General features: G+C 37.2%; 1 protein-coding gene across 1 annotated transcript in view; it reads left to right on the top strand.

The window, feature by feature from the left end:
- TTK (TTK protein kinase) overlaps nt 1-11526 on the top strand; it is a 144664-nt gene that overhangs the window by 54498 nt on the left and 78640 nt on the right. The window contains exons 8-9 of the mRNA XM_006873279.1: nt 1915-2051; nt 4539-4656. Coding sequence (XP_006873341.1) covers nt 1915-2051; nt 4539-4656 — 255 coding nt within the window. The remainder of the gene's footprint in view (nt 1-1914; nt 2052-4538; nt 4657-11526) is intronic.

Below are 11526 nucleotides of genomic sequence, written 5' to 3'. Positions count from 1 at the left end.
TGTTCATCCATTTCAAGAGGTGTAGCATATGATCATCAAGAGCCAATGATACTGAAGGAAGAAGTCCAAGGTGCCTTGAAAGCATTGGCAAAGAGCTAGGCTCTGAGAATTGATGGAATACACATTGAAATCTTTCAACAAATTGCTGCAGCACTGGGCTATTCACTGAACTATGCCAAGCAATTAGAAAGACATCTTCCTGGCCAACAACCTGGAAGATACCCATATTTGTGCCAATTCCAAAGAGAGGTGACCTAATGGAATGCAGGAATCATCGGACAATATGATTAATATCATATGCAAGTAAAATTTTTCTAACGATTATACAAAGATGGCTGTAACCATACATTGACGGAGAACTGCCAGAGGTTCAAGCCGGATTCAGACGAGGATATGGGACGAGGGATATCACTGCTGACATCAGATGGATCTTGCCTGTAAGCAGACAGTACCAAAAAGACATTTACCTGTACTTTATTAACTATTCAGAGGCTTTTGATTGTGCAGATCATGAGAAGCTACGGACAAATATTGCGGAGAATGAGTATTCCGAATCCCTTAATTGTGCTTGTGGGAACCTGTACCTAAACCAAGAGGCTGTTGTTCGAATAGAACAAGGGAAAACTGAATGGGTCAAAATTAAGAAAGGTGTGTGCCAAGATTGTATTCTTTCACCATACTTATTCAATCTGTATGCTGAGCACGTAATCCAAGGAGCTGATTTAATGAAGAAGAATGTGGCATCAGGGTAAGAGGAAGGCTCATTAACAACCTGATATATGTGTATGATACAACCTTGCTTGCTGAAAGTAAAGAAAACTTAAAACAACTAATGAAGATCCAAGACCACAACCTTCGGTATGTGTTGCACTTCAGTGTAAAGAAAGCAAAAAATCCTTACCACTGGACCAATAAAGAACATCCATATAAATGTAGAAAAGATTGAAGTTGTTAAGCATACAGTTACCATGTGACTAAGTAATTCCACACTTACATATATTCCTAAGAGAGTTTAAAACATGTCCATGCAAAATCATCTATAAAAATGTTCTTAGCAGGTTTTATCATATTTGCTAAAAAGTAGACACAACCCACATATCCCTAAACTTGATGAATGCTTAAACAAAATGAAATTTATCAATACAGTGCAATGTTATTCAGTAATAAAAAGAATGAGGAGTCCTGGTATGGCACTGTGGGTTAAAGCACTGGACCATAGAGTAGTTTGAACTGTAAGGTCAGCGATTGAATGTCACCAGCCACTCCTTAGAAACCCTATACAGATTGGCTGTGAGTCAGAATTGACTCTATGGCACTTAACAACAACAACAACAACAAATGAAGTACTGTTATACATGAGCTTATACCAAGTGAAAGAAGTAGTCATAAAGGATGTGTCTGATTCCATTATATAGGAAATGTCCATGATAGGCAAATCCACAGTTACAGAGTGTAGATGTTGTTGTTGTTGTTGTTGTCAGGTGCCATCGAGTCGGAACCGACTCATAGCGACAACAACAACAACAACGAGTGTAGATGAGTGGGTGTCAAAAGTGGGCAAGAAAGAGGAATAAGAAGTACTAGTAGGCTCACAAATTCTTTTTAAAAGTTCAATGCCTAGTTGTAATAACCCTGATTGTGAAGCGTGTCATCCTTATTTTTAAAATAAAATACAGTGTGCCTTTCCTTTCTATATTTGATGAGTTTGAACCGTATTTAGTAGGCTTAAGAATTTGGAGTGAAGAGCTTTACTAAAATGTTCTTGGGAATCTGGAGTGCATATTCCTACTTGAGTTAGCATGCTTTTGTAATTCCTATTTTTGTTTGTTTTTAGAAGTTATACTGTTTATGAAATTATTGTGCTAGGAGGATAATTTTAAAAATCTAAACTTTTTTTTTTTTAATTTGGTTTAGAAGAAGCATACCACTTTTGAGCAACCTGCCTTTTCAGTTTCAAAACAGTCACCACCAATATCAGCTCCTAAACGGATTGATCCAAAATCTCATTGTATGACACCAAGCAGCAATACAATGGATGATTACATGAACTGGTAATTACTTTGGACACTTAACTTGGGAGGTAGAGTGGTACAGTAGAAATAAAATGGTCTTTGGCATGAAATAGATGTGGGGTTCAATCCTACTTTGTTATTTGATTTCAAATTCATACTTTTCTTAGTGTCGGTTTTCTCATCTGTAAAAATAGAGTGGAAGGTGACTACAGTAATATATTTATAAGGATTGTTGTAAAAACAGACTCTGTTTTATTGTAGTCTATACCTGTTGTTGTTAAGTGCCATCGAGTTGGTTGTGACCTGTGGCTACCCTTTATAGGATTCCCAAGGAGCTTCTGATGAGCTTGAACCACCTACCTTGTCATTCAAACCGACTTTGCAGTCCAGCAAATTAACCTATAGTGCCACACTATAAATACTCTTAAGGCTATAAACTTCTTTATAAGCATACGTTGTCAAATGGTTACTTCTCTTTAACTGGAATGTATTAAAATTAGCTTTATTAGAACAGACACAGGGTGGAGAAATTATATAGCAAATGTGTTAATTGGAATGTGATCATTTCTGGAAAAAATTGGTTGTATAGTTCATATATATAGTTCTAAGTGTTCAAAGTACAAGATTTGAATGAAGAAAAATGAAGAGATTAGTAAAGAAGTTAAATAGTCTATGCCAACTAACAGAAAACAAAGGTGATATTACAAAAGAAAATTGTAGATGCTTTACAGAAAGGAAATAAAGGACATAGTACATCATAATCTTCAACTGTGTGGTGCTGTGGGTTAATGCACTGGATGGCAAAGTCAGTTTGAACCACAAGGTCAGCGGTTCAAGCACACCAGCCTCTCCTTGGAAACCCTATACCAGGGTCGTTATGGGTCAGAACTGACTTGACGGCATTTAACAACAACAATCTTCAACTGGTGGCTATTTTTTTAAAATATATTTTCCGTGTATTTGAAGATAAGTTAGGTCTGTAATTTGTTTTCATTTTCACAATAATACTGTTTTAAACTCAAAACTGGCCTTAGATATACAAGGATTAATCACAAGTATTGCTACAAAATCATAGAAACTTATATTAAGCAGAAAACATCAAAACGTGACCTATTATATCTCACCATATCTTCTGTATAAATCTATATATTTCTGAAGGTGGTTTCCAACTCTCTAACCCTTTCCCAGGAGTCCTGGTGTGGCACTGTAGATTAATGCACCAGACTGCAAAGCCATTTGAACTTCAAGGTTAGCGGTTCAAGCTTGCCAGCTGCTCCTTGGAAACCCTTTACAGGGATGCTATGGGTCGAAGTCGACTCTATAGCACTTAACAACCCTTCTCCAAAGAATTTTGTGCTCTTCAAATGTTCTTTGAAGGGACAAGATCAAGGATGAAAGATGCTGGGGTAAAGTTTGCCAGTGAAATTCTCATAGGACAGCCCTTGCTATTTTAAGAATGATCAGGTGCACTGTCATGATGGAAAATAATTACTTGATGCAACTTTTCTTGCCTTTTTTCACTGATACAATTTTCTATTTTCTTACAATTTCTTCTTAATAAGCCCTCATGATTGTACTGTATCCTTCGAGAACAGTCGCATAACCTTCTGAACTAACCTCTCTTGAATTTAACTGGCCCAGCAGATCTCTTTGGAAGCCAATGCTTCGATAGCACCTTTTCTTTGAAGGCACTCTAATTATACTAAGACAAGAGTATTACTGAGAGAACTTGGCTGCAGCTGTTTGCTGATCATAGAAATCTGTTTAAACATGTTTGTTTGTAATAAATTTGTGCCTGAATGAACTATAACCCTGAAAGCAATAGTCTTTGACTTATCCTTGTATTGCTTAATTTTATTATACTTAAAATATTCTAAAATAGTAATATAGTCATCATTTAAAAAAAAAAAGTCCTCATAAAATCAATGGTCAACCATATGCTGACCTTTGATTTGGCTAAATTCATATGTGTGTGTGTGTTGTTGTTGTTAAGTGTCATCCAGTTGATTCCAACTCATAGCGACCCTTTATAGGGTTTCCAAGAAGTGTCTGGTAAGTTTGAACCACTGACCTTGTGGTTCAAACCAACCTTGCAGTCTAGTGCCACACCAGTACTCCATATATGTTGTTGTTAAGTGCCATCGAGTTAGTTCCAACTCTTAGTGACCCTGTGTGAGATTTTCAAGGAGCAGCTGGTGTGTTTGAACTGCCAAAACACACACATGCATAAATGGAGTCTTGGTGTGGTACCATGGAATAAGCACAACATGTCCATATTTTTAAATGCCATTTATTTTAACTAACAAAAATTTCTTGTCTGGGGACAAAAATATTACTTTCAGAAAGAATTTCCCAAGTAAAATTTTGGGTGATGTAGAACGAGTAAATATTGGCTATATACTGAAAGCCAACTTGAGTTCTGTTTGATTTTGTGTTTATATCGACCTTTTAAAATCATATATCATTTGAATCAATATTTTGTTTTTTAAACTTTAATGTTTTAAATGAATATAATTTCTTTCCTAGTTTTAGAACGCCAGTTGTAAAGAATGACTTTCTATCCACTTGTCAGTTGTCAACACCTTATAGTCAACCTTCCTATTTCCAGCAGCAAATACCAGCTACACCACTTCAGAATTTGCAGGTTTGATAAACTTTATTATTTTTAGGTGTAATTAATAGCATTGTTTTTTGTTGTTCTTTTTTAAACAGTACCTGGTGGTGGTGGTAGTTGTATGCTTTCGAATCAGCTGTGATTCATAGAGGCCCTTTATAGGGTTTCTGAAGCTGTAAATCTTTATGGGAGCAGAAAGCTTCATCTTTCTCCAGTGTAATAGATTTGAACTACTGACCTTGCGGTTAGCAGCCCAGTTTATAATCCTCTAGGCTACCAGGGCTCCTCAGCAATGCCTCATCATCATGAATAATCTCTAGAATTTGTCTATTCTTATTCCCATTAAACAAAATTATTTTCTGCTATCCATATAAAGAGTATGCCTTGTGACAGAGAGGTTGGAGTTATCAAACAAGTCAATGACGCTTTTCTCATTGATTAGGCCAGAGGTTCCAGTTTGAAAATTGAATACATTTTCTTTTGTGATTTTGGTTACTTTTTATTCTTTTTAACTATTTAAGCTACCAGTTAGTGAGTGCATTTCTTTTGCAAATGAATTTGTAATGTGTTTGGAAGAATAAATGTTCAAAAATACCAGAATACCATCATGAAGTGTGTCCTATTTCTTAGTGTTGTTATAGCAGCCTCACAAGTACGTGGCTCTAATGAACAGAAACTTGTCCTATCACTGTTTAGGAGGCTAGAAGTTCTCATTCAGGGCACTGGCTCTAGGGAAAGCTTTCTCTGTCAGCTCTGTGGTTAGATTTTTGTCTCCCTTCAACTTCTGTTCTTTGGCAACCATCATGTGACAGAGTTCATTGCTTCTGTATCTAATCTGCTCTTTTATATCCAAAAAGTGATTGACTTAAGACACACCCTACAGTGATACGGAATCACTACCATAACAAAGAAAACGATTTCTTAATTAGATTATATTAATAGACATAAGACTTAATACATATTTCAACACATATTTTGTTGTTTTCAAGGTTGTCAAGTGAATTCAAACTCATAGTAACCCTGTATAGAGTTACTGAGGAGAGGCTAGTGGGTTTTAACTGCTTACTTTGTGGTTAGCAGTCCAGTGTTCAGAACAAGGTACTACTCTGTATAACTAACTACAAAGTATATTATAAAGTAATTGTTGTAAACAAAAGAAAAAAATTAATGTGTTAGATGATTGGATTGCCATATATCATATTGCCATACAACACCAATAATTAACATTATTAGCTGTCTCAGAGTCAGCTTCATGCTAGTAGAAAACATGAGCTTTGGAGTCAGACTTCCGGGGCATGAATCTTGTTCCCACTACTGTTACCAGCAGGTATGGCCTTTTGCAAGTTACTTAAGCTGCCTGTGTTTATTTTGTTGTCAATAAAATGGGGATAATAAAACTACATACCTCAGGATTGTTGTGAAGATTAGTTAATGTATATGTAACTCTTACAACAGAGCCTGATGCTTTATAAATAAATAATAAATGTTAGTAGTTGTTATTTCAATAAGACCACAAATAATTTTAACAACTGAATGATTGAAAAATAAGTTGACAATAGACTATATTATGAAATGTGGTGATAATTGTTTTTGAGGACTGAAACAATATAATAATTTACAAAGGAAAAAGATGGTCATATATGTCTATATACTGTCACCAAAAATATTACTGAGTTATTGCTAGTATCAGGTCTTTTTTGAATTCAAATTTAAAAGGTCAGTCAGAGATGGCCAAGTGAAAGAGCAGAGGGAAGCTTAGACGAAGTCAAAGTTAGGAGGGACGTTAGGTCAGAATACTGCTGGATCTTAGGAAGGAGAAGGGCTGATTTCAAAGGTTTGCTGGATTGCCTCCTGACCACCAGCACCAGGCAGCCAGCACACAGCCTTTCTTTTTCCATGAGTCCTCAGCTGCTCACTTTTTCCATGTCTTCATCTCTGCCCCCATCTCTGGTGTCGCTGCTTCTCTGGATAAGGTTCCACATTCCGCTTGTGCTCTTCTACCTTGGTAGTCCTAGGGTCCTCTGTTCCTGGACTGTAAGATTAACTACTCCCCGCTTTTTGTTACAAAACTTCTACCTTTACAGTTGTGACAGTCGCAATTAGTCATGGTAACAATTACTCACTGTCAAATCATAAGAATCTTATTCCCATCTCTTTTCACCAGATCCGTCTAGACAAGATGAAAACTATTCAGTGGGGATTCTGCCTTACCCTGTACACTCTGAAACTAAACTCCCTCTTGAAAACTTGTAAACCAGTCACTTTGTGCCTTGCCCATCCCATTCAATCCTATATGAAGAGGGGATAGGATTGATCCTTGATGTGAAGACTCCTTCCCGCTCAGTTGGTATTTTGAGCTACTGCATCCATAAGTATAGGTCAAGTTCATCAAATTGTAGCAATTTACACTTGTTCCTTTATTAACATTTTTTTTTTTTTTTAAATCTTCCTCTATTTGAGTTCTGATTATCAAGCCATCAAAGCTAGGTCAAGTGGGTACTATGTACAAGCTTGGGCGTTTTTGTGTATCTCCCCTTACTTCATATCAGCTGGATGCTTTGCTCTCAGTTGTAGCCCTCTGAGGCTATCTTTGTCCATGGGCTGAGGGGTCCCCTGGTCAAACCACACTTTGAACTGACCAGTCTTTCCTCTTCTCTCTTTCATCTCCAGGTCAACGGGAGTCTATGGAACGTGGTTGAACTCAGCCCATTTCTTCATTTCTACCTTTCCCCCTCTTCTGCTTACCGATAAACCATTGTGGTCGCCAGCAAGCTTACATGCCTGCCCATGTGTTCACTTTGAGTTTCAGTCTTGGAGGGGGCGTTGTCCTGAAAGGAATTGATTACTTGTCTTGATGGATGGCTTCCAGGCGAGCGACTTGCTCATTCATTCTTGTAGTGGCCATTCAACCACCATTTTTGTTGTGGATTTTTTCTGCTTGTCTTTCAAGAAGTCTTTTGTTACTCTAGCTGTTCCTGACTGGTCTGCTTGTGCTTTTAAGTGGGAATGTCCCACCTCAGAATGTTCTGGATGGGGTTCAGGATTCTACCTAAGGTCCTATATACTACAAAGGCTCAATGCAAGTGATTTTTATATGTTGATCTTGTACCCTGAAACTTTGGTGAATCTTTCAGTGGGTTCCAATATTTTTCTTGTTGAGCCTTTGGGATTTTCTGTGTACAGGATCATATCATCTTCAAGTAGAAAGAGTTTTGCTTCTTCTTTACCAATTTGGATACTTATAACTTCACTTTCTTGCCTTGTACCTCTGGCTAAGACTTCCAGCACAGTATTGAATAGGAGTGGTGATAAAGGGAATTCTTGTTTGGTTCCTGTTCACAAAGGGACTACTTTTAATTTCTGTCCATTCAGAGTGCTGTTGGCTGTTTGTTTTGTATATATGCCCTTAATTATGTTGAGGAATTTGCGTTCTATTCCTGTTTTTTGAGTGTTTTTATCAGGAATGGGTGTTGGGTTTTGTCAAGTACTCTGTCAACATCAGTTGATATGATCATGTGTTTTCTTTCCTTTGTTTTGTGGTGGATTATATTGATTGTTGTTATTGTTGGTAAGTGCTATCAAGATGGTTCCAACTCACAGCAACTGTATATAGGGTGTCCGAGGAACAGTCAGTGTGTTGAAACTTCTGACCTTGTGGTTTGCAGTGCAGTGCTGATCCTACAGCACCACTCAAGGTGTCACCTCTGCATATCTGGTATGAGTCCCACTTGATCATGATGTTTTACATTTTTTTGATACGTTTTGTTGGATTCTTCTGGCTTGGGCTTTGTTGAGAATTTTTGCATCTATGTTCATGAAGGATTTTGTCTATAATTTTCTTTTTAGTGATGTCTCCCTGATTTTGTATCAGGGTTGAGCTTGCTTCATAAAATGGATTTGGGAGTTTTCCTTCCTTTTCTGTATTTTTTAATAGTTTGAATCTATTTGGTGGCAGCTCATCTCTGAATATTTGATAGAATTCACCAGTAAAGCCATCTGGGCCCGGACTTTTAGTTGGAAGTCATTTTTTTTTTTTCTTTTTTCTCAAGTTTTTATTGTGAATTAAATGGTGGTTTACATGGGAGAAGATTTGCCTAATTGAGTATGTGCTCAGCATATAGATTGTAGAAGTATAGTGAAAGGATACAACCCTGGTGCTCACCTTTCCTGATTTAAAACCATTTCTTATGTCCTTATTCTGTTCAAATAACAGCCTCTTTGTCTTTGTACAGTTTCCTCATGGGCACAATTTAGTGTTCTGGAATACCCATTCTTCACAATGTTATTCATAGTTTGTATTGAGCCACACTATCAAAAGCCTTTGCATAGTCAATAAAGCACAAGTAGACATCTTTCTGATATTCTCTGCTTTCTCTCCAACACCATCTGACATCAACAGTAATATCCCTAGTTCCACACCCTTTTCTGAATTCAGCTTGAATTTCTGGCAGCTCCCTGTTGATGTACTGTTGCAATAGTTTTAAAATTATTTTCAGCAAAATTTTACTTGAATGTGATATTAAATCATCATTCTGTTCTGTCACCTTTATTTGAAATGGGCACAAATTTGGATCCCTTCATATTGGTTGGTCAGGTAGCTAGCTATCTTCCACATTTCCTAACTTATAAGAATGAGTGCATCCAGTGCTGCATCAGTTTGTTGAACCATTTCAATTTGCATTCCTGGAGCTTTGTTTTTTGCCAATGGCTTCAGTGCAGCTGGAACTTCTTCCTTCAGTATCATTCATTCCTGATCATATGGTACCTCTTACAATGATTAAGCATCAAGAAATTCTTTTTGGTACAGTGACTGTATGTATTCCAAGCATCTGTTTATGCTTCTTGCATCATTCAAGTGTTTTTCTAAGAGAAACCTTCAATATTGCAACCTATGGCTTGAATTTTTTATTCAGTTCTTTCAGCGTGAAATGTTGAACATATTCTTTGTTGGTTTTCTAAATCCAGGTCTTTGCACATTTCATTATATTTGATTTTTGCTTCTCAATGCTCCTTTTGAAATTTTTCTGTTCATCTCTTCTACTGCATCATTTCTTCAAATTTCTTTAGCATCTCTGTATTCAAGAGGAAGTTTCAGATTCTCTTCTGACATTCATTTGGTCTTTATTTCTAGTCTTTCCTCATGAACGATGCTCTTGATGGCATCACAGGTTTCTAGTCTTTAGTGTCTGTTGCACAAGTTTGTACATGGGATATACTCACAGTCAATTTGGGTCTCATGGACTTGTTATAACTTTATTTAACTTCAGCCTGAACTTGCATCCTAGCAAGTGGTGTGTTCCACAGTCAGCTCGTGGCCTTGTTTTGGCTGATAATATTGAACTTCTCCATTGTCTCTTCCCACAAGGTAGTCATTTTGATTCCCATGTGTTCCATCTGGGAGGTCCACATGCAAAGTATACTTTTATGTTGTTGAAAGGGCATTTGCAATGAAGAAGTCCTTGGGCTTGCAAAATTCTATAATGCAATCTCCATTATTTTTATAACCAATATTTTCCAACTGCTGATCTTTTATCTTTGTTTCCAACTTTAGCTTTCTAATTGCCAGGAATGATCAATGCATCTTGATTGCATGTTTGACTAATTTAAGCCTGAAGAAGTTGGTATAGAATTCTTCAATTTCATGTCACTGGCTTTAGTGGTTGGTGTGAAATTTGAATAATAGAGGTATTAACTGGTTTTTCTTGGAAACATAAGGATATTATTCAGTCATAGAAAGCATTGTACACAAGATAGATCTTGAAATGCTCTGTTAGACAATGATTGTAACACCATTCCTCTTTGGCTTGTCATTTCTGGCTTAGTAAATCTTATGATTGTCTAATTCAGAATGGCCAATACCAGTCGATTTCAGCTCACCCAGTGCCTAGGATATTGATCTTTATATGCATTCCATTTCATTTTTTGTAAATTGAGTAAAGGTTTACAGACAAGAACATCAGCTTTACATTCAACAAATCATCCACTTTGTTTCATTTCAATGATTACAGTCCTTTCCCTGCAACAGCAGTTATCCTACTTCTTCCCATTGATTCCTATTTGCATTGCACCCATCTTGCATAGCCCTTCTTAACTTTGCCCTTAGGAAAATGTTGCCCTTTTGATTTTGAATAATTGACCGTTCTGTGTTGAGCATACCTTGCTAGTGTTGCTCCCCTCCCCACTGTAAACCTATCTCCTGCTTATCTGAAAATTAGACCATACTTGTGAGCATGTGAGTTCCTTTCCAGACCTGAAGGGAGGTTGAGGGCCATAGCCTCAGGTCCCTCCAGTCTCTTTCTGACCAGTGAACCTGGTCTTTTTTTTTTTTTTTTTTTTTTTTTAATTAAAGCATATTGTCTTTTTGGACTATGTTATGCCAGTTGACCATGGTGTCCCCCAGGACCACAGTCTCAGAGGACACCATGGTCAGTTGACATAACATAGTCCATTTCATTTTTGATGACTTCCAGTTGTCCTAATAAAATTCCAATTACTAATGAATGTTTACAGCTCGTTAGTCTCTTTTTGAGTTGTGTCCCATCTGCAAACAAAGGTCCTGAGATATCTATTCCATGCCCTCCCCAGTCATATTTAATCACCTGTCAACCTAGTAGTGGTTTACCATCTAGCCCTATATCAATGTTCTGCTGTTGTTTCGAAGGTTTTCAGTGGCTAGCCATTCAGGAATAATCTGCCTCTCCTTCTTCCTGCTTTGCCTAAGTCTGGAAATTCCACTAAAATCAATTCATATGCATATGTTATTGTTGTTGCTAAGTGCCCTTGAGTCAGTTCTAACTCATAGTGACCCTGTATAGGGTTTCTGAGGAGCAACTGATGAACTTGAACTGCTGACCTTGCAGTTCAAACTAACTTTGCAGTCAGTGCATTAACTCACAGTTC

This window comes from Chrysochloris asiatica, unplaced genomic scaffold (assembly GCF_000296735.1).
Source record: "Chrysochloris asiatica unplaced genomic scaffold, ChrAsi1.0 scaffold00233, whole genome shotgun sequence".
Classification (NCBI taxonomy): domain Eukaryota; kingdom Metazoa; phylum Chordata; class Mammalia; order Afrosoricida; family Chrysochloridae; genus Chrysochloris; species Chrysochloris asiatica.
Note: the sequence above shows the minus strand (reverse complement) of the source record. Positions and strands in the feature narration are given on the sequence as shown.